Genomic DNA, 17,354 nt, shown 5'->3' on the forward strand with positions numbered 1-17,354 from the left:
AGATTCTGGTTGATAATGGTTAGGGCTACAGCAGTGTAACCTCTCTGATTACAAGAGTTAGCTCCTTAGTCACAGGCAAATGTTGAGACTTTAATCCTGGCAGGTGATCAAACTGTGCAAAGAAGGCAGAGATTTTATGAGCACAGAGAGGGATGGTAGTTATGTGCATCAAAGACAAACCACATACACATACATGCAAATGTGGAACATACATGCAAATGTGGAACATACATGCAAATGTGGAACATACTAGTACACTCACCACAGTCTACAAAAGATTCTAAGTTATTCTAAATGTAGGACGGGCCCATTTTTACAAGATCCCTCTGTAAAAGAAAAAGTGCTTCCTCTGAGAAGAAACCTTTAACACTTGAAAGAAATGGTCTTACTTGCTTTTGAAGTAGAATGCTGCACAGAACATGCCCACGATGACAATCCCAAAGATGATACATGAAATTGACAGCACCTGCCTTTGATAAACTTCTTCACTCTCTGTGAATTTGAAAAAAAGAAAAAAAAGAAATTATTGATAGAATGAATGTTAGCAGGGCACAGCTGAGACAATCTTCATCCTTGTACTTTTAAGCTGGTATCTTCTTTCAAAGCAAACGTTTTTGTTCCTGTCATGAATAGGAAAACATGAGGAACTTATTAGCATGCAATTTCTTGGCAATGGTCTGCAGGATAGCTGATTGCTACATTTTGATTTGCATGGCTAAGTCAGACCTCATATTCACATATCACAATTATGTATCTTATCAAAAGACATCAAATGATGTTAGGACATATGGGGGACATAACTTTTTGAAATGATGGTTGGGTTCAAAATAATTTGGTACAAAACAAAATGTGTGTCTGTCAGAGCTTTCCTGTGCCGGTGATAACTTCCAATTTATTTTATGATATCACCGCATTTATTATCTGGTCTTTGGCTGTCATTCACCCACTCTTACGACTGGCATCACTAATGAAAAAGAACTTCAATATGTATGTGAATGTTTATTCACCCATTCCGTGACTTCCTCTATACCTTTGATCTGGCATCTCTACTATCTTAATCGCTGTTATCAAGATCATATCTTATAGCTTATCACATAAAAACAACAGAACTCATTTAAAAAAAAAGCATTTCACTTCTCAGCCATTATTATTTATATTCCCAGCTCATTTTCCAAAATATGTCAACTGAAACAGTTCTTCCATCACATTAAGACCTTTTATCCATAGATCTCAGAAATTTATTTTTGTTATTGTCTTGTTTTCTTCATGTCTCTCCTTATACAGCATACAGACTTCGGTGCATGATTACAGTTATTTACTCTCTTGCAAATACCCTCACTTACTGAATCCATTTCTCCTTCCCCTTCTCTCATTTGGCAAAATAACTGTGTACAAATCTAAGAAACTGCCTTTTTCACCCCTCTACTTTGAACAGTTTAGAATTAGAGAAAAGACTGCACAATTGGGAGTGGACACCAATAAAGGTTGACAATCACATTGCTGAAGCAGACATCCAATAGAGACTACAATCTCACCAGCCTACTTCTCCATTGTTCTACAGATTATCCATACACTTTCCACATTACCCAAAATCTGACTTACCCTCCTTCCTGACTCCAAGATCTTTCATATATGTCAAACACAAAAAGAAGTCAGTGCAAAATAAATAATCTCAATGTACAACACAAAATATACAAAATTAATTGTGCCTTTATTCCTTTTTTATCAGCTAATGTAGCAGTTCTTGAACTTTAGTGTGCATTGGAGTCACCTTGAGAGTTATTAAGGGCAGAATGCCACCTACTTTCCCTCCCAGAGTTGGTCTGAAGTGGGGGCAGAACATTTGCATTTAAAAAAAATCCTCAGTTGATTCTAATGTTGCTAGTCTGTGAAACATGTTTTGAGAACCACTGAATAGACTAAGAGCCCTCATAACACAGATCTACTATAACAGAATAACTGGGGGGTATTTGTTTATCTTTATAAATGTCAGCTAAGGATCAATTTTGAACCTTCTAAATAAAAATGTCTAGTAAGAACGAAAATTTTCAACGGTGATAGAAAAAACTAAATTAAACTTAAAAAAGAAAATTTTGCCTGGCCAGTATGGCTCAGTGATTGAGCATCAGCCTATGAAACAGGAAGTCACAGTGCAATTCCCTTATCAGGGCATATGCCCAGATTGCAGGCTTGATCCCCAGTGGGGGACATGAAGGAGGCAACCAATCAATGATTCTCTCTTATCATTGATGTTTCTATCTCTTTCTCATTTTCCTATCCTCTCTGAAATCAATAAAAATATATACTTTAAAAAACCTTCTCCTGAGGAAATGCTTAAAAGTAAAAGAAAGAAAGAAAATATTCAGGTATTTCTCATGCACACTAAAGTTAGAGAATAATTCAATTAGAGAAAATGCTATATTTTAAAAGATGAATTGCTTTAGATCCACTTGTGTTCTATCATCTCAGCATCTTCACAATCACTAAAAGTAAGAGAAGGGAAGACATTCCAATTTATTTTATGATGCCAACATTGCCTTATATGAAAATTAGACAAAGACATAAGAGAAAAATAAATTACAGACATATATTTTTCATTGACATAGATGCAAAAATTCTTACCAAAAGTTTAGGGAATCAAATCCAGCAAGATGTTAAAAATAACACATCATGACCAAGTGGAATTTATATAAGGAATTCAAGGTTAGTTTCATATTTTAAAAATTAATAAATGTGATTCACAATTTTAACAGTCAATAAAAATAATTTAATTATTGACTAGGCTGAAAATTTACTTAAAATCTAATATTAATTCCTGATTAAAATTCTCAAAGAGTATGAATAAAAGGGAACTTCATCACACATATAAAGAATATATATATATCTATACCTAATTGTAAAAGAGAGACTGCTTTTCTCCTAAGGTCAGGAAAAAAGCAAGAATACACACTCTCACCATATCTATTCAATATTCTACTGGAAGTTTAGTCAGTGGAATAAGCAAAATTAGAAATTGAATCCATTCAGTTTTGGAATAGATGAAAAATCACCTGTGTTCTCAGATAGCATGATTATCTATGCCAAAAGCTGATAGAATCTATAAAGAGCTGGCATAACTAGTAAGGAAGCTTAACAAGTTTGCATGATATAAAGTTGTATGATAGATGATACAAAAATTAAATGTATGTCTACTTAATAACAACAAATAAGCAGAAATTAACATTATTATTTATACAATCTCAAAAATATATAGTACATGTATCCTGAAAACTACCCAAACATTATAGAGATAATTTTAAAAAGACAAGTAAATGAAGAGGCACATCATGTTTATGGATTTAGAGACTCAATAATATTAATATGTCAGTTTTCCTCAAGTTAATAGATAGATTGAGTACAATTCTATTGAAAATTTCAGGAAGAATTTTGTTGTTGCAGAAACTGACAAACTAATTCTAAATGTTATGTAGGAATACAAAAGGTGTTTTGGTAGCCAATAAATCAAAGTTGAAGGACTTAAAACTCTTTGTCCTAAGACTTATTATAAAGTTATAGTAATCAAGGCACTATAGACATACAAAAGAGTCCAGGAATATATTCAAAAATATGTGGCCAATTGATTTATGAAAAGATGCCAAGACAATTCAAAGGGGAAATAATCTTTTTTAAAAATGATATTATAAGAATAGTATAGCCATATCCGTAAAAACAAACCTTGTCTTGAGACTTTAATGTAAAATTTTATACCATAAAACTACTAGAAGAAAACATAAGAGGAAAATCTTAGTAATAATGGGCTTGACAAAGATTTCTTAACTACAATACAAAAGATAAGAAATATGAAAAAATTTAAATCAATAAAATAGACCATGAAAATTAATGTTTGCTCTTCAAAATATAGACTTATATCTATACTATATCTTCAACAACATTGACTATTCAACAAAAATATATATTCAATAACATGAACTTGTATATAATATAAGTGGATCTCTTACTACTCAATAAGAAGACAATAGCTGCATTTTGAAATGGGCAAAATATTTGAATGAACACTTCCCCAAAGATATATAGGTGGCAAATACATACATAAAAATACATGAATGGTAAATACAAACATCATTAATTATTATGATTAAAAATTAATCTGTTTGGGGATATATATTGATAGCATCCCTACTAGAATGTTTAAAATTAAAGAATGGCTGTACCAAGACTGTGGAGCAATTTTAACTTTCATGTACTTCTTGGTAGAAATGTAAAATGTTATAACCACTTAAGAAATAATTTCATGAAAGTTAAACGTATGCTTACCTTAGGCATAGCCATTACATTTCTGCAGATTTACCGAAGACTAATGAACATGTTCATTATGTACATACATTTTCATGACATACATTTTATTTGTAATAGCAAAAAAGTGGAAACAATCCAAAAGCCTGCTAGCAGGTGAATGAATGGATAAACTCATTGTGTGATATCCATACAATGGGATATTACGCAGAAATATTGTAAAAAGGAATGAGCTATTGATATAAGTAACAATACACGAGTCTCAAAAACATTATGTTGATTGCAAGTCAGACCCTCCCAATAAAATGTACCTTTTGCATTATCCTAATTGTATAAAATTCTAGAAAATGAAAACCAATCTATATACTATATAGAAAGCATGCAAGTGGATACTTGGAAAGAAGAATTGGGATGGGGATGACATGAGGAAACTTTGGAGAGTTATGGGTATATTATTATCTCAAATATGGCATTTCCATGTGTGAATTTCATGTCCAAGTGTATCAAATGATATATTTTAAATAAGTGTTGTTTTATGCCAATTATAGTTGCAAACTTTATTCATCCTAGGGACAGAGAATATAACGATGCATAAAGGATATACATGATACAAAAGATATGCCTGATACAACACCATCCACCTATACTATCTCCTCTCCTTTACTTCCAGCATGCCTGACATTTAACTCCTTAGAGACTGGATACATGCTATTCTTTTTCCCTTTCTGGAATACTATTCCATGTTTGCTTTCCAAATGCCTATTCACCCTCTGATCTCAAATGTCACCAACGCAAAAAATCTTGCCCCGCCCTGAAAGCACCATTGGTGCAGGAGACCATATTTTTGTTGATTTATTCATTTGACTCACCACTGCTTCTCTAGCACCAGCTGTGATTCTTCCCACAGAGTGACACCCCAAGACTTGTTACCTAGTAGATACATAGATATTTCAGGTATGAAATAGCAACTCTCACCCGGGGGTGCTCTTAAGGTTTAACACTTTTCCTTTGTTCACCCCATGTCCTCCCAAATCCTCATTTTCCAAGTTGACTACCAGCAACTGACCCCACCCTTTCCTGAACTCTACACCTGGCTCTTTTCATTGGGGTTTTCCCATCCAAACCTGGCCTCCTTGCTGCGACTCTGTCTTAAGTCCTTTGCAGAGGGCGAAATGTCATAAGGAAAATGATGAAGTCATTTGTTCCCAGGCCTCTGAATAAACTGTAGCATGATCCACCCACAGGCAGGTACTATCATGCCATCTGACTGTCAGGCCCTGGTTTTCTGGGTGATTTTCAGGTTGTCTGGTCAGACTCCAAAAAGACACTCTACATGGTTGAATTTATGCAGTGTTTTCAACTAGCTCTGTGCCTGTAATGATGAGCTGCCTGGTTTTCTGTCTCAGTCAAGGGCATATGTCTATGTTGTGGGCTCGATCCCCAGTAGGGGGAGTGCAGGAGGCAGCCGGTCAAGGATTCTGCATGATACCAATTCACAGGCAGAAAACTGGCTGAGAGTTGGCTCCTGGGCACAGTATTCCCCATACCAGGACTTGTTGGGGTGCTGGCACGATGCCCCAGAAGCTTTCAGCTAAAATGAACCCATGGCTTGTGATGTGCCCCTCCCAGCAAAGTCAACTGCAGAACTCCATCCTTAATTAAACAAATCCGGATCAGACACACAGACTTGGATTGAAGCCTCCACATGCAGAACACAATCTCCACGCCCTATTGTCTTTCTTATTTTCTTTCCTGGGACCATGCACTATTTTTAAACATAATGACACATTTTTTTCTGTCCTTTTTCCTACAGAAGTGTGTTGGGAAACTAAGATTTAGAAGAATTGTCCCTCTTCTTTCCCTTCTTAGGCTTTGCTTCTGTTTCATTTTGACTTGCATGTCAGAAAACAGAAAGTAAGCCCAAGAGAAATGTCACTATGGAGATTTCTGAATAAGCAGAGAAGGGAAATCAGGTGGCCCTGGCAAGCCTTAGTTTACATTTTACTTTTGAAAAGACCCAAATTAAAGAGATTCCAAAGTGTGTCATTGGCACCTGGTTTGGAAGCATCACTACTTTAAAGAATGCAATCCTTTCCATCTCCATATTTGTAAGCTCATTAAATTTTCCATTTGAACTTGGAAACAGATAAGTACTTGCACGGACTATAAAGAACTCCATTTCACTTAATTGCTGGGAGTTGATGACTGCAATGGGATAAGCATGACTTGCATCTGATAAGCTACCCCACCTGGCCTGTGCCAATAAAAAGAATTATGAAAATGATGGATAATAATACTCATTAAAACATAAAACAAGATTGTATCCACTAAACTGAATGATTTCCTCATGAAATCTTTGTGGTGTTTTTGTTCTTATTCGAAAGTAGTCAAATATGACCTTGGGAAATGCACAAAATCAATTCTGAATTTAAATCAAGAGTGAAATTGAAACCCTAAAGACTATGACTGTAGCTACATGGGGCACAAGAACCAGCATGGTGAGGGGCAAGAGGCAAGGGCTCACGGGTCTGGCAATTTTGGATTTGGCTTTAATTGTAGCCACTTTTAATCTGAGTAACCACAGATATATCACTTTATTTTATGAACTTCAAGCCCCTAGAATAAAGGCAGTGATGAAAGGCTAACTGTAATAAATGTTATAACAAGAGGTATGTAATGTTATGAAAGCATATGATAAATGACCTGATATAGATATGAGAGATCGGAGATCTGAAGTATAAAATTAGGAGCCAAGTAGGCAAGAGATATGGGGGTGAGGAGAGTGGTCCAGAAAGAGAAAGCCACTTGTGCAGAAGCCCTGCTACAGGAGATAAAAATGGCATGTTCTGGAATCTGGAGGTTATCTCCAAACCTCAGAGTCTTTGTGTGAGCGCTTTTCTCGCCTTTAATAGCTTGGCAGAGCAAGAGGCAATGGGGTCTTGGTGTGCAATGAACATGGCATTGCAACAGCAGGAAGGAACTGAAGGATTTGAAAGGAGAGGAGTGTGATTGATGGTATTTACATTTCCTTTTTTTCTGCATGGATGGGAAAGATTAGAAGGAATAAAGTAAATACAGAGTCCTGTTAGGAGTCTATTATAATGGCTCAGGTCAGACATGAGGAATGTACTACAGCAGTAACACTCATGGTGGGGAGTGAAATAATCAGAAATGAAAAGCACTTAGGTTGAAAATGGAAGAGACTAGATGGTGATGCTGTTAACTAACAGTATATTGGAGGAAGGTCAGACACGGAAGAAAAAATCACAAGCTCAGCTTTAGACTCAGAGAGTTTTAAGGGCCTGGGAGATATCCAAATAAAGATCCCAGTGGACATGTAAATCTAGGCTAAGAGGAGGTGACAGGGTTCAGGATAGAAATGTTTAGGGATTATACATATACCAACACTTGTGTGTTGATAAGACAGTTCTGAGAGAAAATGAGGAGAAATAGGAGAAGAATGGCTAAGGCTAAAGGGATTCCAAATTTTCATGGAAGTGCAGAGAAGGAACCCGCATGGCAGATGAAAAAGCAACAGCCCACCAGGCAAAAAGAAAAGTTGGCCGGGACCGGTTTGGCTCAGTGGATAGAGTGTCTGCCTGCGGACTGAAAGGTCCTGGGTTCGATTCCGGGCAAGGGCATGTACCTTGGTTGCAGGCACATCCCCAGTAGCGGGTGTGCAAGAGGCAGCTGATCGATGATTCTCTCTCATCGATGTTTCTAACTCTCTATCTCTCTCTTCCTCTCTGTGAAAAATCAATAAAATATATTTAAAAGAAAAGTAAAAACCAAATAGCAAGCATAACAAAACATGATAATATTATGAAAAAACACACAGAGTTTTTCTAGGATAGGGTATTGGGTACTTCCGCTAAGCCAAATGAGATCGAGTCCATTAGTTTAGTGACTTGGCTGTCTCTGGGCTCGCTGATGAAATCATGACGGTCTCCCTCATAATCTGTGAGTCCTCTGCCATGTGCCAGTCACGTGCTGCAATCAAATGCACTTTCTCCAAACCTACCCCTTTTCAGCCACTTAGACCTGGATTTAGAATCTGGAATTCAGAAAGCAGGGAATACCTTCATTGTAACTTGAGGCTACCAGGAACTTCACTGTAGAGAAGTCATGAGGACTGAATGAACTAAGATACATAGCATTGTAGTTCTTAACTCCGTGTGGTATTAATGATTAGGCTGAACCATGTAAAACTGTCATGGGGGGAGGAGAAGTACAAAAAAATGCTGAACACTGGCCATTTAATTTGGTTCTATCAAATAGATGGTAACTGAAATTATTTTATCGGATGCTAATATTTGTGCATTTCTTTAAAATCCAGATTATGAAGTCATTTTTGAGGACAAAAACCAATCTTCACTTACACAGACATTAGTAAAGGATGTTTCATTATCTCTACTCCCAGTGCTGGTCCTCTCACCTTTTCTGTTACACGCAGGACTTGGTCCTGTCTTTTTGTATGATCGTATTTCTTGTTATAAAGCTGGAAACCAGAGAAGGTGATGTAACAGCGACATTTTGGAAACAGGCATAGGACCAGTGGGAAAGTTCTTTTGGCAGGCAGCCTGGTCTAAGACTCTGAAAGAGACCAGGGCTGCCTTTAGCTGCCCTGCCTCCCTCCCCTCCAATTGTCCACTTCACTCAGGGAGCATCGTGCTTGATTGGTGGGTACTCCTGGGATTAAACAAAAACTACAGTTGTTCTTATCCTCTGTCTTCCATGGTCTTTGTTAATAAAATGAAGGAAAATGACATGCCTCGCCTATTTGTTTAGAGATTCAATAGGCGAGCACAAATCAAGTGTCCAGAGTAATGGATGGCATAGAATTGGTGCACAGAATGCTTTCCCCTCTTTTCCCCTTTTCGCCTGGAGCCTGGACTTTGCTCCATGTCTCTTGTGTGCAGCCAACCTTACCCACAGGCAGTGGCTGCTAGCCTGATGCCGGGCCCTCCTGCCTGTTCACTGAGACCTCTGTGGGTGGAATTTACTTTTATGTCATTTTTGTTACTTTCAGCTCCTTGTGCTTTTACTTTGGTAACTGCACTTTTTCTTTTCTTTTTTCTTTTTTCAAATTAAAGCATTACATGTGTACATACCTTACCAATCCCCCTCCCCCTCCCAGACATGCCCTCCCTCCCCAGAGTTTTTCGTCCATTGGTTATGCTTATATGCATGCATACAAGTCCTTTGGTTGATCTCTTATCTCCTCCATATCTCCCTACCCTCCTGGAAACTGCATTTTTCAATTAGTGGTTCTGAATTGCTATAAAGGTATTATGGAGGATGCAAAGCAAGCGAGTCTCACTGGGGCCTGGGCTGTATTTCCCATTCCCCTCAAATACACCCTTTGAAAAGAGAAGGGAAGTGTGTTCCTTGTTAGCAGAGACACAGAATTTTTGGAGAGCACACAGGCCATGGCATCCCATGCTGAACTGGAGTGCCCACAGTTCAGGCCTGAACGGATGCTTTTGGAAATCGCAGTCTTTAGAATTTTGAAAGTCTCTACACAAAAACTTGTCAAGTAAAATTAGATTTTAAAAAATAGCACAAGAAGTAATATTTGCTTCTTTCTTATACAATTTCTCAATGGAGTTCTCAATATTAAGAATAGAGGTGTGAGCCCTAACTGGTTTGGCTCAGTGGATAGAGCATTGGCCTGCAGACTGAAGGGTCTCAGGTTCCACTCTGGTCAAGGGCACATGCCCAGGTTGTGGACTTGATCCCCAGCGTGGAGTGTGCAGAAGACAGCCTATCAATGATTCTCTCTCATCATTGATGTTTCTATCTCTCTCTCCCTATCCCTTCCTCTCTAAAATAAAAAAATATATTTTTTTAAAAGAAATTAAAAAGAACAGAGGTGTGAGTGTCTGTGACAAACTGTAAGTCCCTGTGTATGTCCAGGAATGGGAAATGTTATAAAAGGTGCCTCTCCATCCCTTCCAAGTATAGGGCACTTGGATCCACTGACTCTTGACAATCTTTCCTTTGTACCACCAACTTTAATTAAGACTAGAAGACATCAAACTTAAGTCTGATTTCCCTATGTGTGCTGGCATCTAGGTAATGTGAAGCTTAAATATGGACCTAAACACACATCTGTAAGTCATATAGAAGAACAAAGCTTTTTCACTTAGACCATCTGATATTCAACATATGTACATAAGACTCTATGTGGGGCCAGCACTAGGTGTCAATGAAGAGATGATTAGTCCAATAGTTTATTGTAGAGAAACCTATTTGTACCCCTGGAATTCTTATCCAAGTATCCATCAGAAGAAACCTGCAATAAAAAGTCTACATCAAGAAGCAAAGTTACCATAACACAACAATATTCACTAATGAACGCACTGTTTGTGAAATTGATCTTCACTCTCTAATTCTAGCATGTATTTTTAAATATATTTTTTATTGATTTCAGAGAAGAAGAAGAAGAAGAAGAAGAAGAAGAAGAAGAAGAAGAAGAAGAAGAAGGAGGAGGAGGAGGAGGAGGAGGAGGAGGAGGAGGAGGAGGAGAGAGAGAGAGAGAGAGAGAGAGAGAGAGAGAGAGAGAGAGAGAGAGAGAAAGAGTGAGAGAGAGACATCAATGATGAGAGAGAATCATTGCTCGGCTGTCTCCTGCACACCCCTCACTGAGGATTGAGCCTGCAACTCGGTCATGTGCCCTTGAACAGAATTGAACTTGGGACCCTTCAGTTCATAAGTCGATTATCTATCCACTGAGCCAAACCAGTTAGGGAGAACATGTATTCCTATTCAAATCAACCTCATAATCTGGGTAGGTCAGTCTCTTCTTGATTGAAGGCCTATGACTTTTTAGTCCCCATTTTTAGTCCTCAAGTCAACAAATTCTGGGAATAGGTTAAAATATTAGAATTTTACAAGGAACAGCAAATAAATCTTGATCAGGAAAGAGACTGAAAGGAAAGAGAAGAATATTTATCATGTTGGAAATAGGATTTGTACTTTTTAACCTGAAGATTAAAATAAAAAAGTTAAATGGGTAATAACTGCACTAGTTAAGAAAAAAATAATAATTTCCTCAACATAAAAGACATCTGCAGGCAAATGAAATGAACCCTCACCATAAGGTCAATGAGATCAAAGATATGCTGGCAAGGTGGGGCACTGACTATGGGACAAGAATATTGGCAACATCAAACCAGCTCCATGATCCTCCTGCAAGGAACCCCCAGAATTTTGTAGGAGGGCACCTAACCACCCAAGTGCAGCGGGCCTGGGATGACCAAGCAGGTATGGTGTGCCCTATATCTTTAACACAGTGCTGTTCCTACCTGGGCACCTCCTGCCCTTCTCTACCCGCAGAACTCCCAGTGCTGCGAGTTGAACTGTGTCCCCCAAAAGATGCTCAAGTACTAATCCCAGTACCTGTGAAATGATCTTCTTTGGATAAAGGGCTTTTGCAGAGGATCAGGTTAAAATGAGGACATTAGAATGGACCCTTATCCAGTATCACTGTGTCCTTATGGAAAGGAGAAGTGTGGACATAGAGACACACACGCTGACAGGAACAATCCATGGGAAGATGAAGGCAGAGACTGGGTGATGCATCAACAAGTCAGGCTAACGATTGCCAGCAGACCACTGACGCTAGGAGAAAAGCAAAGGAACAGATCCCCCTCACAGCCCTCAGAAGAAACCAGCTCTGTTAACACCTTGATCTTGTACTTCTTGGCCTCCAGAACTGTGAGACAATACAGGTCTGATATTTAACCACCAGCCCTTGGTACTTTTCTATGAGCAGCCCTAGCAAGCTCCTATAAAATACTCCCTGATCCATAAAAAAAATCAAAATAAACACTATCTGGTCTGAACACCCTCCTCAAGCTCCCCCTTCTACATCCCTTTTTGCACCTTCCCATGATGCACATATGCGATTTCCCACAGCCAAGACTGAGAGCCCCCTCAAGGTTGAGTATCATCTTCATTCCTGGATCCCTGTGCCTGGCCCCCACTTGCCCTGCACGGAAAAGGCTACTCAGCAGGCCTTTGTTGAACTCAACAGCTTCTGGGTTGGATGTCTGATGACATTTTCCCCGTTGATCCTCTGCCTGGTGAGGTAATAAAAATAGGCACTGCTTTCTCGGAGGGGCGTCCTTTTACCCCAGGAATTCGTTCTCTTGTTCTTTGCAGGCCACTGTGAAAGGGCAGCATCTCAAGTACTCCGAAAAGGAAAAGAAATGCTTCGTAATAAAATGTTGACATTCAAAATATTTTACCATCTTCCCATGCAAAGTGCTTTTAGATGTGCCTTATCCATAAAAGTTGATATTTAAAAGGAAATAACAGTTTAAATGCATAAACACATGCATTCTCAACCTATAATTTCCTTTTATCCACCTCCTTCCCTGACACTCCACCAAATGTAAACCTACCCTGTAAAATCCTTTGTCTCCCTCCCTGCTTCCCCAAACAGTGAAGCTCTGGCTGACTACAGATAAGTGGTTGGTCTAAAATCTAAAAAACATTTGGAGAGAAAAAACAAACAAACAAACAAAAAAAAAACACAAACAAACATGAAAAGCCCTGGGTCTTCTCATTGGCATGTCTAACATGCACCAGCTTTCCAAGTGCTATTGCTCCCACAAATAAATTATTAGTAAAAAGAAAATTGCATCAAAATAAATCCACGAGTGAGTTTTCAATGCTAAGTTGCAACCAATCTTTGGCTTCTGGCTTCACTGTTTAAATATCTGAGTTTCATTTTCCTGAACCTGTAATAACTGTCCCCGACCCCTACCCTTAGCCCCAGTTTTATAACTTAGGATTCACTGTTCATTGGCAAAGTCACATTCTACTAGCAAGGGATGCGACTGAGTGGGACCACCTGTTATTTTCTCGGCAATGAGGAGCATGTGACCCAGTGGCCTATAGGACTCTTCTAGTGTTTGACCTGTTTTGATGGAGTGGGAAGTCTAATCCGCTAAAATCATGTCTTCCTCACCACACATGAGAACAGTCAGGTCCATAGTCACAGCCAACCCTCCCAGACTGGTTTAATGGATCTCCACCACCCTCAGCCAGGTGGGGTGTAAGGTAAAGCATCTAAGGGCCTTGGCTTCAAATATTAGTGTGGCCTGGCCAGAACTCCAAGTGTTATCTGCAAAGTCAGCTATTTCACAGCTGCTCAAGCCAGCAGCCTTGTGGCTATTTGCCCTCCCGGGCCCCTGCTGTAACTGTCACGCCAGGGGCTGTCCTGAGTCAGATGGGGTATCAGATAGCACAGCACAGGCTTCTAGACTCCGGGCAGTGTATCTGTACTCTGGTGGTGCATTAGAAACACTGCAGGAGCTTTTCAAACATGCCTATGAAGCAATCCCAACCAGAGCAGGCGATCTGAGTTTCCAGCCTGAGACTGTACATTCATATTGTACAGAGCCAAAATTTAAAAAAGACAAAAAACTAGCGCTGGAAATGAAATGATCCTCCTCTTTGACCTCCCTGTGCCCCTGCCCCTGCACTGCCTGCTTTGTCAGCATCCCTCTCCTCACTCAGAGTTTCTTTTCCCCTAGATACTTAGTTGCTGATGTTCTTGGCTGGCCACATCTCTTACTCCATCTAAGGAAGTCCTTTTGTGCTTCTGATCCAGCCATATTTTTTCAAAATTCAAATTCCTGTCTTTAAAATAAAGTTCATATCAAAATGTAATATGTATATAAAAATGCATAATTCATAAATTCACAGTGTGAGGAAATTTTACAAAATGAACATGCAGAGGTAATCAACAGCCAGATCAGGAAATGGGACAAGGCCATCCATGCACCACCCCCTGACCTCAAACCACCTTGTCCACAGCAGATCCACTCACCTGACTTCTGGCACCAGAGATGAGCTGTGCTGGTTTGTGAAGTTTGTATAAATGGAATCATACTATATGTTCTTTTTATACTGAGCTTTTTCCCGTTATTGTTAGTGAGATTCAATCATGTCATTGCATGTAGCTCTGGCTCATTTATTATTCCTGTTAACCTGCCTTTTAAAACTTACAATAAAGTCAAAGTTGTGGGCATTTTTGTATGTTAGGTCTCAGAGGGCAATCTCATATTTTTTTAGTGGCTGCATAAGGTACTCTATACTATGGTAATGTCACATGGACATTTATATTATTTCCAGTTTTGCATTGTTATAACCAGCGCTCTAATGAACAGCTTGTGTATGTGTAGCAACTACAATTTAAATGGAATTTTGATCAACTTTATGGTGTGCAGAGAGTAAAATGAGGAAGGGAAGGAACATCAGATAAAAGAAATGAAAGTGGATAACTAGGCTTTCTAGTAAGAGTATTGTGCTTCCTCATTATGGTATTTGAGGTTTCTTAGCCTAAATACTCTCCAACTCTTGACCTAATGAATCTTGTCAGTAAGTCCACCTATGACAAATGCCTTTGAGCTTTCTCCAGAAGAGGAGGTGTGACTGATATACTGCTTTTCTCAGTGACAATAGTTATCCTGGTGTCCTTAATTGACAGACATGAATGAGAAACCTGGGCTTACCAGTTCTATGTAGAAAAACTTGATTGTAAGTTCCCAGGGTGGAATATAAAGACTTAATACCAGTAATATGTATGCCTCCAGAATGAACCTTACCAGGACCCCTAAAGAACAAAAACACTGGCTCATTTAATGAACCTTTCATGATTTCCAGCTTTAATACTAGATATCGTGGTGCATTAAAAAGTTGATAAGCTCTAATGTCAGAAAGATTTGGGTCAATGGTTCCTTTTGTTTGTTATTTCAAAATGTGAGTTTGAGTCTTATCTTCTTTGCCAAAAGAAAGAGCAGTAGGGGGTACTTTTTGATGAGTGATAATCATATAATACAGTTATATGTGTCCTTCCTTCCCAGGGAAGTTAAGAGAACCAAGCTGTCCTCCAGCTGTGGGAGAAATTTGTGCCCAGCTGTGTAATACCAACAGAGGTCTGGTGGCAAGTGTATCTCAGCAGGGAGTGAGCTTCAGGGTCCAAGAAGGTGACAGGGTAAGTGCCAAGAGATAAGAACAGTGAAGGTTCAACTGAAACAGAAGCAATAGAAGATACTTGCCACTTGAAGAATTAGTACAATCAAAGACTCTGCAAGAGGTACCCAGAAGCAAGGCGAACCACACCAGACCCACAAAGAAAGTGATTCAAGCATCTGAATGAAATAGAATTTTAAGGTCTCTGAGAACTCTCAAGTCTTTGTGGAGTATGTGAATATAATCTTCAATAGAAGCATGTGGAGTATTTAGATTTACTCTTTGCTCTAGTTCATATCTTATAACATCAAGTGTATGGGATAGCTGCAGAGATTATTATCTTGCTTCAGGCCCTACAGTGTTTAGAGAAAATTTCATCTCTTCTGGCATCATAAACTGTAATAACCATGTCTTCCATTTTCTATTTCTGATGCTTTGACATCTGGGGCTCACTGACCCTAAAAAAGCGGCCCCTCCCATGGTTAGCCAATTCTGAGAGACAGGAAACAACTAGCTCTTGAGCATGTTGTTTTTTTTTTTTGTGTGTGTGTGTGTGTGTGTTTCAAATATAAACCAATCAATCCAGAACTCCTCTCCTAACACCTCCTTTATCAAGCTCCCACACTTTGCACAACTGTGTACCTACCCTCATAACTTCAGGCCTAAGTACTGGACAAGTGGGGAGAGCCTCGATACCCACAGACTGCAGACATTTAAACTAGCCAATCCTAGGCCTGCTTTACCCCGCCTCCTCACCTGCATGGTAGTAGTCACAATAAAGACCCTTCCCCCACACTTCCCCTTTCTTCTCTGCCTCCTGTCAGACCTTGGTGTTTCTTGTTGGGGCACCCACGTAGCCCCTTCTTCTTGGGAAATATAAGCAATGAATGATCTTTCCAATGACAGTTGTTTCATGAACTGTTGGCCTTACTGAATGTCAAAGTTTTAGTTAAATCCTGTATTTTTGAACATGCGTTATTCAAATGAATGTCTTAAAAGGATAATGTTTCATATTAAAAGTTGTAAATACTTTAAAGATACTGAAAATTTGCTTTTCTAAAAAAAAAAAAAAAAAGATGCTTAGCTCAATCTAATGGAGTGAACACTACACATTGAAATAATTCCTAAAGAATTCATCTCTGTACAGGATTAAACTCTAAGATAAGCAGAAAGTTACAGTCTATATTTATTGGATTCTCTCCTGCATTACGTCTCAAACACTGCTCCAGAATTATACTTTAGCTAAAGGATAAATAAGGTAAAATTCATAAATCCTATGATCTAACTGTTGAGATGGCATCTAACCTAATAATAGAGTAATATGCAAATTAATCATCACTCCACTACACAAGCCTCACCCACTAGCCAATCAGGGCGATTGTGCAAATTAACCCATCTAAGATGGCAGTTAATTTGTATATCAAGACAGCTTAGAAAGAAGCCAAGCCTGCAGAAGGGAGTGAAGCTGCGGAGAAGCAAGTGGGGTGAAGGAGAAGGGAGGAAATCAGGCTGGGCCAGGGGAGAAAGCAGACTGGGCAGTGACCACAGCAGGAAGCCCTATTGCAGGAATCTTCCTGCAATGGGCCACTAGTATCAGTATAAATACAAAATAGTGATGTGTTTAAGAATTATGAGCAGAGTGACATCAGCAAGTTGGGCAGTCCATACTATCCAAAGCAATCTACAGTTTCAAGGCAATTATTATTAAATTTCCAATAACATTTTGTATAGAAACATTAAAACAATTATAAAATTCATATGTAACTAAAATAAAAAGCCTTGATTAGCCAAAGCAGCACTGGGAAAAAGAAACAGAGCTAGTAATGGCATACTTTTTTTATTTTAAACTATACTTCAAAGCTATAGTAAACAAAACAGTATAGTATTGTAATAAAAATAGAAATATAGACTGATAGCACAGACTCAAGAGCCCAGAAATAACCTGGCCAGTGTGGCTCAGTGGTTGAGCATTGACCTATGAACCAGGAGGGTGCTGGTTCAATTCCAGGTCAGGGTTTGATTCCCAGTCAGAGAATATGCCCCTCAGGACACATGCCTGGGTTTTGGGCTCAATC

At 38.9% G+C, this 17,354-nt stretch overlaps 1 protein-coding gene across 1 annotated transcript in view; it reads right to left on the minus strand.

Moving 5' to 3' along the window:
• The window catches only part of NRG3 (neuregulin 3), a 532,463-nt gene that overhangs the window by 36,572 nt on the left and 478,537 nt on the right, over window positions 1-17,354 (minus strand). Inside the window, exon 5 of the mRNA XM_045582211.1 lies at window positions 390-492. Coding sequence (XP_045438167.1) covers window positions 390-492 — 103 coding nt within the window. The remainder of the gene's footprint in view (window positions 1-389; window positions 493-17,354) is intronic.

Source organism: Pipistrellus kuhlii, unplaced genomic scaffold (genome assembly GCF_014108245.1).
Source record: "Pipistrellus kuhlii isolate mPipKuh1 unplaced genomic scaffold, mPipKuh1.p scaffold_m20_p_15, whole genome shotgun sequence".
Classification (NCBI taxonomy): Eukaryota; Metazoa; Chordata; class Mammalia; order Chiroptera; family Vespertilionidae; genus Pipistrellus; species Pipistrellus kuhlii.